This window comes from Coregonus clupeaformis, chromosome 17, assembly GCF_020615455.1.
Source record: "Coregonus clupeaformis isolate EN_2021a chromosome 17, ASM2061545v1, whole genome shotgun sequence".
Lineage (NCBI taxonomy): Eukaryota > Metazoa > Chordata > Actinopteri > Salmoniformes > Salmonidae > Coregonus > Coregonus clupeaformis.
In genome coordinates this window covers 18556139-18577143 of record NC_059208.1, presented here as the reverse complement: position 1 = coordinate 18577143, position 21005 = coordinate 18556139, and the positions used below count along the sequence as shown (strand labels likewise).

Below are 21005 nucleotides of genomic sequence, written 5' to 3'. Positions count from 1 at the left end.
TTAACAAATTAACAAAAATAGTGCCGTTCAAATGGGGAAAAAATCTAGCTATCTATACAGTTGGGATTGATAACACTGGGACAGTCAACATCAGTAGCTACAGTTTGATTGAAGGGATTCATAACTATCATGGTCCATCTCCTTTCCCATGCGGTTGTGTCTCAGTATACTTGAATAAAAGCATTGTCACCATCTCCAAGAGGCTGCATTAGCATACCAAAGGATCCGTCTCATTCTCAAATGAAAATGAAATATTAATAATCATATCTGAGGCCCACCAGTAAGCCAGAGAGAACGGATTTCCCCCATATCTCCCAATATATATTCATTTTGTGCCAAGGCAGGCAACAGCCTCTGTGCATTGCAGATGCCTGACTGAAGGACAAATACATTTTTCCATGAAAAATAAACAAAACAAATGCACTGTTCTCACACCAAAGGGAGAAATAAAGAAATGTGTGTGAGAGAGAGAACGAGAATGAGAGAAAAAGAGAAAGAGAGAGAGAGAGAGAAAAAAAAGAGATACCTGTCAATTATAAACACACTCTTCAAAAGCTTTTAATCAGCAACTCTCTTTCCAGACTCTGTCACTACCGAAATAACACCAGACAACTGTTTCCTCACAGGGCTGAATGGTTGTTGCTTTAGTCCCAGGGTAGATCTCTCTTCCCCCCACCACCACTCCACCCTGCACTCTACAAACCCAGACTAATGGGGATTGTGGTCTGGAATAGAAAACCACAGAGCACAGAGGATACTATAAAAACAGTTAGCATTGTTTTTATATGGATGTGTCTAGGCCAGGCTTCCCCTGGTGTCCAGGCCAGACAGAGTTTTAACAGCATTCAGCATTTATACTAATGAATGTCGTCACTGGCCATCAGCTGAGGATGCATTTAATCACCACTATTTCACTGAGGTATTTTGAAGGCATAAGACTCCTGGTACAATAGAAATGATCTGTCCACTATAGTACAGTAATTATATCATGTCACTGTCAGACTCAGTGCTCAACGTAATGTCTTTAAGGGTCTCTGCATCACGTAATATGAACATTTACATTTACATGTTTAGTTTTTTGGTCATTTAGCAGACGCTCTTATCCAGCGCGACATACAGTTAGTGAGTGCATACATTTTTCATACCTCACCATCATGATGATAGTATGAACCTGATCAGTCTTAGTTGACTGTAAGTACTTGTTATTTACTATAGTGGTTTTACTCAGTGGTTTTATACCCCCTTGTTTCTGATCCGTCAATCATCTCCTATTCTCTTTGCTTGTACTCTCTCTGACTCTGGCCCTGACTATATACACTACGGTTAACACAAAATAGAGTCCCTTATGTCCAACATGATGCAGAATTGTCAGTTCTAAGGCTAACATTGTGAGAGAGACTCCGTGACATTGACCACTGAATATGATATTGACATTATGAGATGCTTGCCATGATATTACCGCTTCAATTTCCTGACCTGTGTGTGCACTGCTTATTTCCCATAGTTCCCGGCGGCATCGCCCCTGAGTCGCTGACCTTCACCCCCCTGGAGGACATGATTTTCCTCAAGTGGGAGGAGCCAGTGGAACCCAACGGTCTCATCACCCAATACGAGGTAAGGATGCTTCCCACTCTGCTCGATGCCCTCCCATCATCTTCCTCTAAACATCTCCTCCCAAAGTCCTCAGGTTCACCCTCCTGACTCTCATATCAGATTAGAGTTTGTAGGAATTGATTGGTGTAGTTTAGGTCAGCAAGAGCAGTGTCACAGGCATTGATTAGTACAGGTAAGTTCTAGGAGAAAAATGTCACAGAACTTTTCAAACAGAGAGTTTGAAACAAGGACAGAACAATAAGCAGTCCCACCAACAATTTTACAGCTGTGTCATACAGTTAGCTATATTTTATAGGGGGCTGTTAATTGAGGTAATAGAGACAACACAGCTATTTGACGCTAAGAATACAGGCAGAAGCTACAGTACATATCAGCCGCTCTGTATGTGTGGTGGTTATGTATGGCATTTTTATACAAGCTCATAGTCCATCCCCAGAGCGCTCTGTTTCTCTCCACTCATCTAACAGTACATCTAGAGCTAGCAAATAGTCTGGCACCTTGTCACCAACATTTTTCAGCATATAGTACTGCCATGCATCATCACGTTAGTCTCACCCTAATTTATTAGCACTCATTTATTCATGCTAATGTTGGAGTAGGTCTCAGATGACAATTTGCAACGTTATTCTCACTTTCTCCCTTTTGTCTTCACCTATGGTAGGGGCTCAGCACAGTATTACCTATACCAGCCTCAAGCCTTCCCCCAGCCCTCTCTATTTCAATGTCGTCTCAAGGAGGATATTATTAAATGGGATTTGTGGTTTGACAAATAAAGTGGAGGCAGGGATGGATTTTCTCCCCGTAGCATCCTGATCTCTCTGAGCTAACAAAGAGAGCTTTAGACGGAGCCACAGAAGAAATCCTCTTCATTTCTCTCCCATTAAAGCATTGACCTGTCTCCCTGAGCCCATCGACCGCCACGACTCCAGCCTCACAAGCCCCTTCTTGGTCCTCTTTGGTCTTTCTGGAGGCTATTATCTGCGTTTATATTGGGGTTTTTATGTGTGTACAGTGTACAGTCATTGGCTGTCTTCACAGTTACCACGCCTGCATGGGCATATCGTGCTCTTAAAATTATCTGCATAGTCAATAGTTTGATTCAAGTCAAGTCAGTGGGAAGCGAGGCTTGTCTGTGTCATTTAACATTCCCAGTTTTTACATTCCTCTCTGACGCCACATGGGTGGAATCCCATAAGACAGTTTGACTGGGTGGGAAAAAGTTGATTCCAACAGCATCAATATTTCACACAGAACACATTTCCACATTAGCATGAATGTCCTTCAGGCTTGGCCATTATGAATGTATTAGCAAGCTAAACAAAATCATTAGCCTCTTGTTATTGAGCAACCCACAGGTTGTGAAATTTGTAAACACACAAAACAATAACGGTTTGATAATGATTCCACTTTCATGACAAAATAACAATATTACACAGGACTGCATCACATACGCTGCTGCTACTATTTCCTATCTGTCACTTTATTCCTAGTTATATGTACATATCTACCTCAATTACCTTGTACCCCTGCACATCGACTCGATACTGGTACCCCGTGTATATAGGCAAGTTATTGTTACTCGTGTATCTATTATTACTTTTATTATTACATGTTTTACTTTTCTATTATTTCTCATTTCCTTTCTCTCTGCATTGTTGGAAAGGGCCCGTAAGTAAGCATTTCACTGTTAGTCCACACCTGTTGTTTACGGAGCATGTGATTATTTTTAAAAAATATTATTTTGATTTGCAAAGCAAAATGACCAATCGGTACATTGACTTAGAGCAGCAGCACAATTTTCAAAGTCAGATGTGAATCCTCAGAGAAAATCTATTGAACAAATGTTAAAGGATAGTTGCTCCACAAAGTTAATAACTCATGCTCTCAGAAATAATTGCAGTATGAATCATTCTGGTGTCTTTTCTTAATTTGACCACAGATCAGCTACCAGAGCATTGAGTCGTCTGACCCGGGCATCAACGTGCCAGGACCTAGGAGAACAGTGTCGAAGCTGAGGAATGAGACCTATCACATGTTCTCCAACCTTCACCCTGGCACCACATATCTGATTTCGGTCCGCGCCCGCACAACCAAGGGCTTCGGCCAGACTGCCCTAACTGAGATCACCACCAACATTTCTGGTGAGCATCGGTGTGTGTGTGCACATGACATTACATTTCATAACACTTTTCACAACACATTAAGTGTGTTCCCTCAGGCCACTACTCTACTATCCCATATCTACAATACAAAATCCCTGTGTACGTGTGTGTAGAGTGCATTTCCGTGTGTGTGCCATGTCAACCTTTGTACATAGTTTGGATCAAAGTTGAACATCAACTGTCTGAAGGAGATAACAGGAGTCTGTAAATAGACTATATATACAAAAGTATGTGGACACCCCTTCAAATTAGTGGATTTGGCTATTTCAGCCACACCCGTTACTGACAGGTGTATAAAATCGAGCACACAGCCATGCAATCTCCATAGACAAATATTGGCAGTAGAATTGCCTTACTGAAGAGCTCAGTGACTTTCAACGTGGCACCGTCATAGGATGCCACTAGTTCGTCAAATGCCCTGCTAGAGCTGCCCCCAGTCAACTGTAAGTGCTGTTATTGTGAAGTGGAAATGTCTAGGAGCAGCAACGGCTCAACCGCGAAGTGGTAGGCCACACAAGCTCACAGAATGGCGTAAAAATCATCATCTGTCCTCAGTTGCAACACTCACTACCGAGTTCCAAACTACCTCTGGAAGCAACGTCAGCACAATAACTGTTCGTCAGGAGCGTCATGAAATGGGTTTCCATGGCCGAGCAGCCGCACACAAGCTTAAGATCGGCTAGAGTGGTGTAAAGCTTGCCGCTATTGGACTTTGGAGCAGTGGAAATGCGTTCTCTGGAGTGATGCCAGGTGAACGCTACCTGCCCGAATGCGTAGTGCCAACTGTAAAGTTTGGTGGAGGAGGAATAATCTGTCTGGGGCTGTTTTTCATGGTTCGGGCTAGGCCCCTTAGTTCCAGTGAAGGAACATCTTAACACTACAGCATACTGTACAATGACATTCTAGACAATTCTGTGCTTCAAACTTTGTGGCAACAGTTTGGGGAAGGCCCTTTCCTGTTTCGGCATGACAATGCCCCCGTGCACAAAGTGAGGTCCATACAGAAATGGTTTGTCGAGATCGGAGTGGAATAACTTGACTGGCCTGCACAGAGCCCTGACCTCAACCCCATCGAACACCTTTGGGATGAATTAGAAAACCGACTGCCAGCCAGGCCTAATCGCCCAACATCAGTGCCCGACCTCACTAATGCTTATGGCTGAATGGAAGCAAATCCCCTCAGCAATGTTCCAACATCTAGTGGAAAGCTTTCCCATAAGAGTGGAGGCTGTTATAGAAGCAAAGGGGGGACCAACTCCATATTAATGCCCAGGATTTTGGAATGAGATGTTCGACGAGCAGGTGTCCACATACTTTTGTTCATGTAGTGTATGTTTGAAGGGTGTTACAGCAATATGTTAATTGATGTTGCACATGGCTATAATCACAACTCCTCTGGGTCTCAAGTGAATGTTGTGAGATAGACTAATTAATTCCTATATATCCATCAGAGGAAAAATACCAATGACATGCCCTCTTCTATATGGTGTATGTCTCCCATCATTTGCATAGATTCCCAATACTGCAGTCTATCTATCCGAGGGAAGGTATCTCACTGAAGACTGTTGTCTGAGCTCGTGCAGCTGTGTAGTTAGCTATAGTAGGTTTCACTCACTCTGTGCTTTTATTAGGGTCTGAATGTGACTTTCAACCTCAGGTGCTTTATCCTCGTGCAGTGGCAAAACAACTCCTCCAACAATATAAGTACAACCACTCCCATCCTCTCAAAAGGAGTGACACCCTGTCATCGCGCACAACAAAGCACAAAGAGCAGAGGGGAAACAAGGATTGTTATGTGTAAGGATAGATGCAGTGCTATCTTCATGGGACCATGCAGCATCTCCCAGCTGAGAGAAAGACAGACTCTGAGCTTATTACTGAAGAAGGAAATCCACCCCTGGTGTTCCATTCACTTTTAATGATGCATGTTTCCCTGTGTAAAAAGGCAGGAATAAAAACACCTCAGAGGAAACCTCAATGCAGCTCACTCTCTCTCTCTCTCTCTCTCTCTCTCTCTCTCTCTCTCTCTCTCTCTCTCTCTCTCTCTCTCTCTCTCTCTCTCTCTCTCTCTCTCTCTCTCTCTCTCTCTCTCTCTCTCTCTCTTTCTCTCAGTGGGTGTATGAGTGTGTCTCCACGCAAAGGAGAATACTGAGAGTTTTTAATTATAGATTTACTGCTTAATCACTCCTTGGTGGCTGTATGTCAGACAGGGACCTGCTGGCACGTGGCCAGAGAGAGAGTCCAAAAGTCATTATGTATCATCCTCCCCTCCATACCCCCTCTACTGGCCTACAGTGCAGAACAGCAGAACATTCACTTGTACTGAGCATCTTTCATTGCTACACTGACAACTAGCTTATAGCGCTTATAACGAACTCAACATACTGTACGTGCACCCCTACTAAGACAGCCAGAGAGCCTGCCGTCTACAGTCTACACTCTTCCAGAGTGAACTACCACAGAGCACTCTCTGAACTGTACACAACCCTCAAGCTAATTCTTACTTTATCTCCATTGAGCTTACTCCAATAAACCCCCTCCCAACCGACCAACACCTTTCTGAAATCAAACACCTCACAGACTCTTCGTAGCACGCTAGAGCTTTTATGTTGCGTGTGAATAAAATAAACACACACACATTAAACGCCTCACTTTAATTGAAGGCAGCTTATTCAGCTAGCTGCAATTTTCCAAACCCTCTTTTTTTAATACCATAATCATTGATTCCTCCGTGATAGTTTGCCTTTCCTCCCCCTCACTAATTGACTAGGGATATTAAAGACACGCCGTGCAGAGGGAGGCATCTCCTGGGAGAAACACAGCTTCGGCCAAATCCCTTTAAATGAGAAGCTCCTTCTATATGTCCTGCACTCGCAGGACTTTAAATTGCACTCGGTATCCAAGACAACCAGAACATAGGGAAATTCGGGAGGGCCATTTCTGGGGGAACGGTGACATTGTTTTGTGGATATGAAATTGACTGTCAGTTTCACAAGAGTTGATGGGGTCTGCAGACCTTTTATGAGAGAATAGGGAAAGAGGCTGTGTGTTTATTAGATAGGATGTGTGGATAGACTCAGCTGGTTTTAAAGGGGACTGATGAAGGATGTGTCTGTGTACGTGTGTGTGTCTGCATGTGAGTGTGTGGCGTGAGAGTATGTATATTATCTTGTTTATTACAAGGTCAGTCTAATTGCTATATAAAATAACTTGGTCTGTACTCCTGTGCTCTGTCTCTTCAGCTCCAATGTTTGACTATGGAGACATGCCGTCCCCTCTGAGTGAAACAGAGAGCACGATCACTGTGTTGCTTCGCCCCGCCCTGGGCAGGGGAGCACCCGTCAGGTGAGAACACAACAGCAACAGACACACACAGACATGTACACACAGAGAACATTGTTCATAGTGACATTTCCATTACAATACATAGATATTTAGGATTTATAGACATTTTGATGTCACATTTACAGCACATACATATTATTTGCCAATGCCCCCATATGATCAAACTTAACGAGAAACAATCTTACAATCATTTATACCAACCTCTTATATTGTGCCCTGTCTCTACCAGTAAGTACCAGGTTGTGGTGGAGGAGGAGAGTGGCAGGAAGGTAAAGAGGGAACTGGGGGTTCAGGACTGTTACCCTCTGCCCATGTCCCACGGGGATGCTCAAGCCAGAGGGACCCCCCACTACTACACGGCCGAGCTGCCCCCCAGCAGCCTGCCTGAAGCCAGCCCCTTCACCGTGGGGGACAACCACACCTACAATGGCTACTGGAACACCCCGCTGGACCCCCGCAAGAGCTACCTCATCTACTTCCAGGCCATGAGCAACTTCAGAGGGGTGAGTACAGGGCTTGAAGAAGGCTGTGGCTGATTTCTAGATCAACTCCTAGCCCCTAGGCGATCTGAGAGTATGGGTAGGTAAGCAATCGGTCTGTATCAATTAAACGTCACAATACGGTTTAGAACGTTCGATATTGCTGCTGGGAGATCCCCAGCTCCTTTAAAACCATTGACAACTACGTGCCGTTTTTAAGGGATTTTTAAATCAATGTTATAACTAATTGGTTTTAATATCATCACCTTTTGAAGAGCATAGTCAGAACTACACATTTCCGATGATTCCACATTTAGGTCTATCATCAGAGTTATACGACAAGTAACGCATGCTTTTCAAGATAGGTAAACATGTACTGTTTATTCAGATATGTGAGGGTAGCCTATCCATTTGGCGTATAGCTAGCTAGCTAAGCAAACAATGTGTGATTTAGCTTGCTTAATCAGAGATTAGGCTTTTGGAAAGTGCTTGGCATGGGCAAATCACTTGTCAGAAAACTTAAGACACACGGCGTGGCTAATCTCAGTGCGAAGGCTCCCGGTGAGAGCAGTAGTCCAATTGAGCTGTTATGTTAAAACAAAAAAATGCCCAATGCCATCATGTACTGATTATGAAACACTTATTATTAGAATGTAGCAGATCAAATGAAATCTGGGAACAAATGCAAGATATTGGAGTCACTTTTCAAGTCAAACCAAATACCATACTGTATGGGAAAATATGTGGAACACTTAAAGAGATCTATAAATAACTTTTTCACCTCATCATATGTGTAGGGAATGCACAAATATGGAAAACCCGATGCCGAATGACAATTGAAAATGTCTTGATTCCCAGCCAAACAGTTTTTAAACAAATTAGAACGGAACTGAAAAGGAGAAGAACCAACGAAATGAGGAGGGGACAACGGGAAGTTCTTGACTGTTGATTTAGAAACAAACAAACAAAAATATATATATATATACAGTGAGGGAAAAAAGTATTTGATCCCCTGCTGATTTTGTACATTTGTCCACTGACAAAGAAATGATCAGTCTATAATTTTAATGGTAGGTTTATTTGAACAGTGAGAGACAGAATAACAACAAAAAAATACAGAAAAACGCATGTCAAAAATGTTATAAATTGATTTGCATTTTAATGAGGGAAATAAGTATTTGACCCCTCTGCAAAACATGACTTGTACTTGGTGGCAAAAACCCTTGTTGGCAATCACAGAGGTCAGACGTTTGTTAACAATCCCTTGAAATTGGCAGGCAGTTGTCAATGGTTTTAGAGGAGCTGGGGGTCTCCTTGCCTCCCAGCAGGCAAATCGAACGCTCTGCACCTTATTGTGACATTTTATTGATAACGACCTGCTTGCTTCAGTTGCTAATTGCTTACATCCATCCAATCCTTTCAGATCCACAGGAGTGCCCAGGGAGTAGGTTTATGAAAATCTAGTAATTTTCTGAATATATATCCCATACTGTATGCCAGGCTTGAAAGAGCAGAGGAAATTACCTCCTTTAGGCTTGTACCCCATGTGAAAATATTTGTGGTGTGAAATGTGCTTGGAGGGGATTTTTTATTTTATTTTTTTTGCCTGGATTGGCATGGTTCCTAGCTGGAATCCATGTATCTGAACGTGTCCAGTGCTTTGATTCGATGCACAGCATACAAAGGGTGTCAGTTGTGCACATTACTTCCAGCTAGTAAGTCTGTGATTAGCTGGAATTACTCAGAGAGACAACAAAGAGACAAGTGGGCTCTCCTTTTCTTATCCACCCCACATTATCCCTCCCTACATTCTCAGATTTATTCCAGACCACCATCCTCTGTTCCTGTTCTCTCACTCCTCTGCTCCTCTCCTGCCCAAATAAAGCTGCAGCAGTCCCAATCATACACCAAGGAAGCTCCATTATCAGTCCAAACTGCCATTACAGGATCACCCGCTATCTGGCAGAGACAATTACTTAGGGATAATTGGACACAGGTGCAGATGATCAGAGATATACATTTTCTATTTTAATATTCAGAGAGCACGGCAAGGCTTTTCTTTGCAAATCTAAATCTGGGCCAGCATTCGGAGCAACCTTTTGTGGATCATCAGTAAGGTAATGGATTCCTACAGGCCTTTGCATCGTTGCTCTTTTCGATACCTCTGGATAGCATGGTATGGTAGGTTACCTTTGTTATTTTAGAGTCTTTAAGGTGGAAGTCTGATAAATGGGTGTATTCTAGTCTAGGGCCCATCAGCAACTCACCTCCCATCAGCAACTCACCCCCCTTTTCCTCCAGCGGTAGTGGTGGTGGCTTTTTCCGGCCAGTGGAGCATTACTAGGGGCAGTGCAGCGTTAGCAGTTCACACAACTGGGTTAATAAGCGGCAGGATTAGACAGTGAAGAGTCTGGCTTTACCGGCGGATGGGATTAGGGCTTTGTTTTGGCTGGCAGCGAGCCAGACTCCAGTGCTAGGAGCGGGCGGGGCAATGGAGGCACAGGAACCGATCACAAGGCCCAGCCCTAAGTCCCCAGGGGGCTCTGCCAGCCAAGGCCATGCGGGCACCAAGGGTATACAGTAGTTACACAGTCAGTCAGGCGGTCCCCATATCAGTTCCAGGGCTCTCCCCATGGGCACAGAGTATCCACACTCCCTTCATGCCAGATCACCTTCTTGGGCTTATATACCCCTCATACAGAGGAGTGTTCATGGACACTCTTAGAAGGAGCCTGGAAGAAGCTTTTGGGGTTCTAAAAATTGTCACACAGGGGGAACTTTTCACATGGGAACCTATTCTAATATTCTAATATGATATTAGCATTGCTGATTACATGTAGAGCCATGACTGTCATCTGATGCAATTAACACTTTATATAGTAATAATACTTACAGCCATGCGTGAATACATTTTACCTATGGGTGGTCCCGGGAATCAAACCCACTATCCTGGCGTTGCAAGCACCAAATCTGGGGAACAACAGTATGTTAAGGGTGGTAGAAGGGGGAAAAGAAAAATGAGGGAAAAAATTTAGAAAAAGAAAGAAAAAGAAAAAATGTCAGGTTCATCTTCATAAGTGTTTATTAATAATTCTTTATTATGATCAGCTGAAAAACGCTAAAACATTTTTTTACCTGTGTTTGAGGAAGGGAATAGTGGACCTGTAGGTCCCAAGTTCGAATCCCGCCTCAGACAGAAATAAAATATCTTAACAACCACTATAGTCTCCAAAAGTTGTAAATTGTCAATGACAAATCAAATCAGATTTTATTGGCCACATACGCCGAATACAACAGGTGCAGACATTACAGTGAAATGCTTACTTACAGCCCTTAACCAACAGTGCATTTATTTTTAATAAAAAAGTAAAATAAAACAACAACAAAAAAGTGTTGAGAAAAAAAGAGCAGAAGTAAAATAAAATAACAGTAGGGAGGCTATATATACAGGGGGGTACCGGTGCAGAGTCAAGGTGCGGGGGCACCGGCTAGTTGAGGTAGTTGAAGTAATATGTACATGTGGGTAGAGTTAAAGTGACTATGCATAAATAATTAACAGAGTAGCAGCAGCGTAAAAAGATGGGGGTGGGGGTGGGGGGGCAGTGCAAATAGTCTGGGTAGCCATGATTAGCTATCCTTTAGTTAAATTGGCAACTATTAGCATGCAACAATATAATGATTTACAGTATGATTGATTAGCTTACTTTGTTATTTGAAAAGTTAAATTCACCCCCACTTTTTCTATCAGGATTGCTGTTGGTCGCGCTAGCTCCAGCCAACCAGCTTGCTTTTTTCTTTCACGTCATCCATAATTCAAAGATGGAGGGGTGAGACGCTATTATGTGTGTCCTTCTTCCAAAGAAGGAGAAGCTATACATGATTGGCTTATGAAATATGGACAACTGGTTGTAAATTGTCAATGACAAATCAAATCAGATTTTATTGGCCACATACGCCGAATACAACAGGTGCAGACATTATAGTGAAATGCTTACTTACAGCCCTTAACCAACAGTGCATTTATTTTTAATAAAAAAGTAAAATAAAACAACAACAAAAAAGTGTTGAGAAAAAAAGAGCAGATGGGGGTGGGACTATGCATAAATATTTAACAGAGTAGCAGCAGCGTAAAAAGATGGGGGTGGGGGTGGGGGGGGCAGTGCAAATAGTCTGGGTAGCCATGATTAGCTATCCTTTAGTTAAATTGGCAACTATTAAAATGCAACAATATAATGATTTACAGTATGATTGATTAGCTATTACTGTCGGATCTTACTTTGTTATTTGAAAAGTTAAATTCACCCCCACTTTTTCTATCAGGATTGCTGTTGGTCGCGCTAGCTCCAGCCAACCAGCTTGCTTTTTTCTTTCACGTCATCCATAATTCAAAGATGGAGGGGTGAGACGCTTTTATGTGTGTCCTTCTTCCAAAGAAGGAGAAGCTATACATGATTGGCTTATGAAATATGGACAACTGGATGGTGATTGGACATGTATGATAGCCTTACGTGAGTTAAGTGGCACCATGCTCTACCAACTGAGCTACAGAGGACCATATTCAACATTGCTATTAAACTAGTACTCATGTAGGAATGGGTCATTGTTTAGAAGTTGCTAGCAATCCCATAAAGCCATCGCCAAAAGCAGCATATTTTTATCTTCTTCAGAGTCTAGCAGCGCAACAAATGCAATGGCAAAATAAATTCAAAGTGCTCTGTACTAGAGGTCTTCACGGATCCACCTGTACCCGAATACTGGAGACCCGATCCGGGACCCAAGCGAAATCGGATCCAGAATTCTAAATAATGTCACGGGTCTGGGTCGGATCTTATATGATTGTCAAGGTTCTCGGGTATGTGTAATTTTAACTGACTTGTCCAGAAGGGCCCGTACAGATCTGAAAGCGACTGCTGGAGTAGAGAGAGAGAAAGTTTATAATTTATGCTGCTGCTCTTGCTTTTCACGAGAGTGGAGCATGGCGCATGTAGCTTCTTGTTGTTGTTGGCCAATCATAAGTCATCAAAGCGGCAATAGGCTACAGTGATATAGCCTCCGTGTGTGGCAAAAGTTAGGAAATATCTAATCAATGGAAGATGGAATTAAAATGACGGAATTAAAAGTTAAAGTAGAAGGATAGGCTACAATATTTGGTTGGTTGCTGTCTCTTGTCTCTCCCTCCTACCTCACAGTATGGCCCTAGTTGTCCGCGAGTCCGTTCGGAACTGGTCTATATTTTAAAAATGTATTTATGCATATTGGGTCCAGTTGGGAAAGCCCCAGATCCATTTCGTAACGGGTACTCTGCACGCACCAGCAAAAAGGTTCCTCTAGGAACCTTTGCTACATTGAAACATTGAAGGTTCATCTAAGAACCCCTCAACTAACCAATGGTACAAAAGCAGCGGGGGGGAACAATAAAAAAGAAGACTAATACTGTATATACTGTGGTAGACCAGGGGGTTTGATCTAGACACAGACACAAGTGTGATACCTCAGTTTCAAGGGTGTTTATTTAAAACAATAAAGAAAAAGAAACAGGTCTCCTCCAGGAGACCACTTCTGGGTTACCGACTTCTGGGTTCCGGGGAAAACTTTCTCCTCTGGGGTAGAACACCGAGCCCCTCGGTTCTAGCAGACCGTGATTCGCTGTCAACCCGGCTTGCCTGAGCACGTCCAGTACTGCCTGGAGGCGCGTCAGGTGCTCTTCCCAACCTTGGCTGTGGATGATGATGTCATCCAAATAGGCCGCTGCGTACTGTTGGTGGGGTCGGAGGAATCAGTCCATCAGGCGCTGGAACGTGGGCGGGGCTTCATGGAGACCGAACGGGAGGACCCGGTATTGGTATAAGCCTTCCGTTGTCGAGAATGCCGTCTTCTCCTGGGAGGAGGCTGCCATGGGTACCTGCCAATATCCCTTGGTCAGGTCCAGGGTGCTGATGTACCAGGCTTTTCCCAACCGGTCGATGAGCTCGTCCACCCTAGGCATGGGGTAGGCGTGGAACAAACTGATGTCATTAATTTCCCGGAAGTCATTGCAGAAACGCAGACTACCTTCCGGTTTGGGCACCAACACAATGGGGCTGCACCATGCGCTGTGGGACTCCTCGATGACTCCTATCCTCAGCATAGCCTCCACCTCCTGCGTCACGGCCTTCCTTCAGAACTCGGGGATCCGGTATGGCCTCTTTTGTACCGTTTCCCCCGGGCCGGGTGCGGACGTGGTGTTCAATGAGGGTCGTTTGGCCCGACTTCTCTGAGAACACGGCGGTGTTCCGATCGATGAGCTCCCGGAGTGCTTGCTTCTGGGCCGGTCCGAGGTCGTCATTGCTCGGGGGTCGAAGTCCCGTATTTTGACCACAACACGGCCAAGGCTGTCCTCACGTGCCACCTCTTCAATAGGTTCACGTGGTAAATCTGTTGGGGTTTCCGTCTCCCCAGCTGCCGTACGCGGGAATTTATGGGTCCCAGCTTCTCTGTCACCTTGAGACGGGAACTTACTTTCTGCGGTGGGGATTAAAACTAGCACCTTGTCATCCACATGGAACGCTCGGGGCTGGGTCCCCTAATTGTAGACCTTGACTTGGGCGGCGATCCGTTCCTGGGTCTTCTCCATTCCCAGGTGCGCCCCCAACAAATGGGTCTGGGCCAGCTGAAGAACGGTTCCGACATACCGGCGGGCCAGCAACAGCACCTCTCGAAGTTCAACCTGTTCGTGCGACACCTGATACAACAGGTTTTTTTTGTTGTTGGGGAAATGGGGGTATCGCCAGTCACTCACCCCCGGAAGAAGCTGGCCATCCACTGGGCGGTCCCGAACTGACCTCTCAGGGGGCTCAGGGCAGGTGTCTCAGCGGGTCCCTCAAAATCGAGGAGGGGGAGCATGGGCTCCTCCTCCGGTTGTTCACCAGGTGAGGTTGGTTCCGGCGCCCCCTTGAACCCCAACTCCGGGTCCGTAGACACAGGGTTGGCAACCGCTTGCTTCCGGGCCACGCAGGCGATGGTCCATCCCCGCTCTCGTCTGTCGCTGGCTCGTACTCTTTTCCCCAGCCTGTGCCTCCACGGTGCCGCGGACAATCTCATCCCACTAGGAGAAGTACCGACAACTCAGGTACGGCACCCACCACCATCTGGCAGCTCACTTGTGGCGTCACAATGGTCGAATACCGTTTGGTGCCGTCGTGGACACAGGAGACGGACATCTCCTCACCACGGTCGTTCGGATGGGCCAGCAGACGTGCTTGTATGAGCATTACCACACTCCCGGAATCCAACAGAGTGTGGGTGTCGTGACCGTCGACTTTCACCAGGACCATGGGGGCTGGTGGTTCGCTGTGGCCCCAACAGGAGGTGAAATAGTTTACTGCATGGCCCGGCTCGTCTCCGGGGCCCGGATTGGAGAGTACGGTGGTGGGGTCGTCCTTCACTTGGACTCAGCCTGCGTCCCCTTCGGCAGGACCTCGGTATTCTGGTGCGTCTCCGCGGCTCCCAAGAGGTCCTCCAAGGTCTGGGGTGCGCGTAGGCTCGCCACCCTCTTCATGTCGTGAGGTAGCGCCCGTAAGAAGTGATCCATGACCACTTTGTCGATAATGGGGAGGGTGGCTACGTCGTTTAGGAGCCATACCCTGGTGATGCGCAGTAGGTCGCTCATCTGGGCTCGGGGGGAAGCTTCGGTCACGAACCTCCAGTCGTGGACCAGTTGGGCGTACCTCCCTCTTGAGGCAGTCGTAGTTAGCCGCCTGTTCGGTGTTGAGGTCAAAATACGCCTTTTGAGCGTCTCCGGACAGGAACGGGGCCAGCAAACTCGCCCACTTCGCCTTGGGCCATCCTTCCCGGAGTGTTGTCCGTTCGAACGTGCAGAGGTAGGTCTCGATGTCGTCATCCTCCATTAGCTTGATTAAAAACCGGTTGGGATGCGATTCGGTCTGCGTTTCTCCTCGCAGCTTCCTGACTTCCTCAAGCAGCCGGAATTCTGTAGAAGCTGTTCTTCCAGCATTCGTTCCTGAATGTCCTGTTGTGCTTGTTGGGCCCGAACGAGCTGAGCTATCAACTCGTCCATGCTGATACTGTGTAAACGTCAACCCTGGTCTGACCACGTTGTCAGATTGCCCGCGTTCTCCACCACTTGTGGCAGACCAGGGGGTTTGATCTAGACGTTTGATCTAGAATGCTGTCTCCTCTGGGGTAGAACACCGAGCCCCTCGGTTCTAGCAGACCGTTAGGACGTCTATCCGGTAGCAACCTCTCACTACCTCCAACCCTCCCGTGTGTTGCCCTCCTGGCAGCTTAATGGGCCCCGTATGGCTGGTAAGCAATCAGCCCCTTAATTACTCACCAGCCTCAATCAGCCCCAATTAGTCCTAGCCGGAGGACCCGTCAAGACCTGGCACGTCCAGCAGAGGGAGCCACCGCCACGTGATGTAGACTCCGATTGTCACCAGGCCTCGACGAGTCTCCCACTGGTGGCTTGTCCGTGGTTCGCCAAAATACATATTTACAGCTGTAACAATGATAAATGTCCATGGGGGGAGGTGGGGGCAGGGGGTAAATGTTAATTGGGGTGGGGGATAGAATATCCAAAGGGGGAGCAGCAAGGCGGGGGGGGTACTCCTAACGGAGTAATGGAAGCGAGGAGAACACTCCGAGGCTCAAGTGGCTGAGGTCCTTGATGATCATCTTGGCCTTCCTGTGACACCTGGTGTTGTAGGTTTCCAGGAGGGCAGGCAGTGAGCACCCAATGGTGCATTCAGCTAAGCGTACCACCCTCTGTAGAGCCTTGCGGTCAGTGGTGGTGGAGTTGACATACCAGGCCGTGATGCATCCCGACAGTATGCTATTGATGGTGGTCCTGTAGAACACTGTGAGGGCCCTCGGGGACAGGCCAAATTTCTTCAGCCTTCTGAGGTTTGACCATTTCAGCTCATCTTAGATGTGTACACTGAGTTTTTGACCATCTTCATGCTGATGAGGATGGGGGAGTGTCCAACCTGGTTCCTCCTGAAGTCCACAATCAGCTCCTTTGTTTTGCTGACGTTGAGGGAGAGGTTGTTTACCTGGCACCATGCCGTCAGAGTGCCTACCCCCTCTCTGTAGGCCATCTTGTCTTTGTTGGTAATCAGGCCTACTACTGTCATGTCATCAGCGAACTTGATGATGGAGTTGGAACTGTGTGAGGCCACGCAGTCGTGGGTATACAGGGAGTACAGGAGGGAACTGTTGAGGGTCAGTGTGGAGGTAATGTTACCTACCCCCCCTCGGGGGTGGCCCATAAGGAAGTCCAGGACCCAGTTGCATAGGGAGGAGTTCAGTCCCAGGGTTGTGAGCTTTGTGATGAGCTTAGAGGGCACTATGGTATTGAAGGCCGAGCTGTAGTTGATGAACACCATCCTCACATATGCATTCCTTTTGTCCTGGTGGGTCCGCAATGGCAATTGCGTCGTCCGTGGATCTGTCAGGGTGGTAGGTGAATTGGAGAGGTTTGAGTGTGTTGGGGAGGGAGGAGGTGATATGGACTTTGACTAGCCTCTCGAAGCACTTCATGGTGACCGAAGTGAATGCTACGGGTCGGTAGTCATTCAGTTCAATTACTTTCCCTTTCTTGGGAACAGGGATGATAGTGGACATCTTGAAGCAGGTGGGGATAACAGCCTGAGCTAGTTATGGACTGGAGTTGCAGCGATGGAACAAGACTGTAACTACCAATTGGATATCATGAAATTGGGGAGAGAAAGGGGTAAAAAAAATTTTTTTAAAGAGTTCAGTATTCTTGATTAGGTCTTATACAGTATACTGTGCTTACATTCCATTTTGTTCCTTAATTTTCAGTGTATGGTTAATTACACCTCAGCATCACAAACCTTTTATTTTGGTCTGAATAGGCTTTGTTAAGGGCCAACATTACAGCTATAAGTGGCCCTCATAAAGATTGGCAGAGACATTTAAAAAGTGAAAGAGACAAACAATATTTGGCATGCTTATAAGCTGGAGGTTTGCTGTCAAGCCTCTGTGTAATTGCTTTGATTGATACATCTAAAGAGGCACTTGAAAGATGGTGCATTCTGACTGTCTCTTTGAAGAACACAGCATGGGAAGCATTTCAATCACAACACCCACTGCGTCTCCTAATGGCACACTCACACAGGCTAACCTGCATGTACTGTAGTAACGATGGCTACAAGGGCTGCCAACCCCTCTGGCATGACTGGCACAGTATGTGCGGGCGGTAGGGCATCAGTGTCCCCTATGTGGGCTATCTGTTTCTGCTCTCAAGCTCACCAATTAACTCCACTCTCCTGCCTTCCACACACAGACCGATGACGTGCCAGAATGGATGGTTTGAGCTGCAATTTATCACCTCTACTTTCTGCGTTACACATTTTTCTGTCAAGTGTAGTAAACCAAGTGTGCTCAGTCATATTCCCCATCACCCGGAATGGTTATAGAAGTCTTCATAATTTATTTGCTTGGAGTTTTCTGACAGATCTGCTTTTGGAGAGCCAGGCTGGGCATGGTTGCTTTCGTGAATTTGATTAAGTGGAAGGACGCAGGGATTAAGTCCTGCGACAGTGACTGTACAATCAGGGATCAGTCACCGTTCCGCCACTACCACACAAGCCAAAGTATTTATATGCGGGAACACGTTTGATTGGAGAACCATCTAATGAGTGAACATGTAGTTCATCTGAAACATTCTTACGAGAGTTTAAAAACAACATGTATTTAGTTTTGCCCGTATTAAGCACTGTGGCCAATTTATTTTGCTCATTTGTACCCCAGTATCTCTATTTGCACATCATCTCTTGCACATCTATCATTCCAGTGTTAATACTAATTGTAATTATTTTGCACTATAGCCTATTTATTGCCTTACCTCCATAACTTGCTACATTTGCACACACTGTATATATATTTATTTCTGTTGTATTTTTGACTTTGTGTTGTTTTACCCCATATGTAACTCTGTGTTGTTGTTTTTATCGCACTGCTTTGCTTTATCTTGGCCAGGTCGCAGTTGTAAATGAGAACTTGTTCTCAACTGGTTTACCTGGTTAAATAAAGGTGAAATAAAAAAATAAAATAAACTGTTAAATCAGCATGGAATTCCTGCATAGATTCCTGCAAATGATTGCCTTGATGCAGTGAGGAATTACCCCTGTATTTTTATGGGCTGGTTTCTGTCTGTCTTGATAGTCTTTGTATTTGAATGTCAAAAGCATACTACAATTACATTTTCACAGCGTTTACTGGAGCTAAAAAAGAGAGTTGAATGTGTGTGAATGTTTTAGTCAGTTTGTTTTTGGATCATTTCTGTGTGTGTCATCAATATGCCTCCCTATGTGTCTGTGTTTTTTAGGCAAAAAAACCCAGCACCATAGGTTTAAGAGTGGGTTTAGGAGGAAATCAGCTTGAAATGGATTTTCAATTAAAAAAGGCAATTTAGCCGCAGTTTGAGAGGAGGGCTCTTGCTCCTTTCCGAATGGGCAGATTTGCATAATTGTCCCATAAGGCCTGAATCTGTCAATTTTAATTTGATAATGCATCTCCTCGTCGAGTTGGCAAGACGGAATTGGATTACGGTCTTGGATCTCATTAGTGTTGTTTGACAAAGGTCCTTTTCATAACACAAGATGTCATCAGCTGAAATCTGAAGGAAATTAATTCATTTTTATAGCGGCATATTGGTCCAGCGCCATCTTCTCAATTTGGTTAATTTCCCTTTCAGCAAATCTTCCTTTATCTCTCTAAACACTTTACCTCAGCTCTTGGCTTGCATATTGTTTGACATTCACTGGTGTTATATCTTTATAAGTGACTATCAGTTTAGCTGATTGAATGCCTCCTCAGTATTCCACTCATGGGGCTCTATTTTGAGTGTCTTTCAATCCAATATGCTGGTCCCTAAAGATGTAAGAAAATCCTACAGTGAATGTTTGTCTTATTTTCATCTGTTGAAGATCATTTGCTTTGTGATTTTATTGTCAAAACACAATCTTGGTGTTCAGCCAAAATTATATATATTCTCTTATATTTTCTTTCATGCTAGGTGCATCGTTACTGCCTGCATTCTACAGGATGCAAAGCATTGGCAATGTTCCCACCTCTGATCTCTGTATTCTCTATTTTTTTCAGGAAACCAGAATAAACTGCATCCGAATAGCCCGCAAAGGTAATTCAACATTAATATTTTCATTGAACAATACGGTGACCTTCCATGGATCTCCCTGAGTCTCTGAAGTCCTGTAGGCTTTACTGTGGCATGTTGACCTTACACTCTAAATACAACTCCAAAGATGAAAAGATGTGTTGTGTTCAGGTCCGAACCCTAGTTTCTGTGCTGGTATTCCAGACATGTACAGTAGATGGAGTTTAGCATGCGGGACAAGCAGCGGGATTTCTCTGAAGATCCATGTTGTTTAGTGATGAGCCAGACTCCTGTGAGCTTTCCTCTCCTTGCCTTCAGAGAAAAGGACAGCAAGCAGGGAGAGATTAGAGGTCAGGCTTTCATCATGTTTGTTTGGGGGGACACAGCAATATCAAAGGCAGTTCCACTGTTCCCGTCAGACAGCTACACTACGCAGAGGGGGAGGGAAACATCTGAGGGCTTTTGACCCCTGTCTGCTCAAGAAGGGCCCTTCACATCAAAAACACAGATGGAACTACCTGAGCCCATCAATATGAGCAATGTTTCTCCCCTCTTCCTCCCTCCCACTCTCTCTCACCCTGCCACAGGAACTCAAAGGGACACGAAAAGGGCATAGAAATTGTGGTGACTAAAAGTCATGTATTTATAGTTATCATAGTGCTGCAACAGTAAGCTAGTCTTGCTAGTAAATTGACTTGGCGAGCTGTACTTTTCGGTGAAGGCCTCTTTTTGTGACTGAATAATGAAGAGACCAGGCGCTCTTGAAGCATGAAGCTAAAAGGCAAGGCCAGCCATTTTAGCTCTGCGTCTCACTCCATCTGGTCCTCACAGACACCCAGTTGGGCTTTGAATAATTACGCCTCGACACATTGATGAACTTTACACAGTATGTGCCTATTTTCTCTGGCACATACTGTAGGGGAAGGCAGTTTGAGAGAGAGGGAAAGGAAGTAAACATAAAGGGCCTTGATGAGAACCCTATGAAAATGTATTTGAACATTTGGGCTCCCGAGTGGCGCAGCGGTCTAAGGCACTGCATCTCAGTGCTTGAGGCGTCACTACAGACCCCCTGGTTTGATTCCAGGCTGTATCACAACCAGCCGTGATTGGGAGTCCCATAGGGCGGCGCACAATTGGCACAGCGTCGTCCGGGTTTGACCGGTGTAGGCAGTCATTGTTAATAAGAATTTGTTCTTAACTGACTTGCCTAGTTAAATAAAGGTAAAATAAAATAAATAAAACATTCAGCCACATTGTATCTTAACC

General features: G+C 45.2%; 1 protein-coding gene across 5 annotated transcripts in view; it reads left to right on the top strand.

The window, feature by feature from the left end:
- Window positions 1-21005, top strand: part of LOC121585925 (receptor-type tyrosine-protein phosphatase U) — a 362429-nt gene that overhangs the window by 247215 nt on the left and 94209 nt on the right. For all 5 annotated transcript variants that reach the window (XM_041902265.2, XM_041902267.2, XM_041902266.2 and 2 more), the window contains exons 9-13: window positions 1505-1614; window positions 3554-3755; window positions 7019-7121; window positions 7351-7624; window positions 19727-19763. In XM_041902265.2, the coding sequence (XP_041758199.2) occupies window positions 1505-1614; window positions 3554-3755; window positions 7019-7121; window positions 7351-7624; window positions 19727-19763 (726 nt within the window). The remainder of the gene's footprint in view (window positions 1-1504; window positions 1615-3553; window positions 3756-7018; window positions 7122-7350; window positions 7625-19726; window positions 19764-21005) is intronic.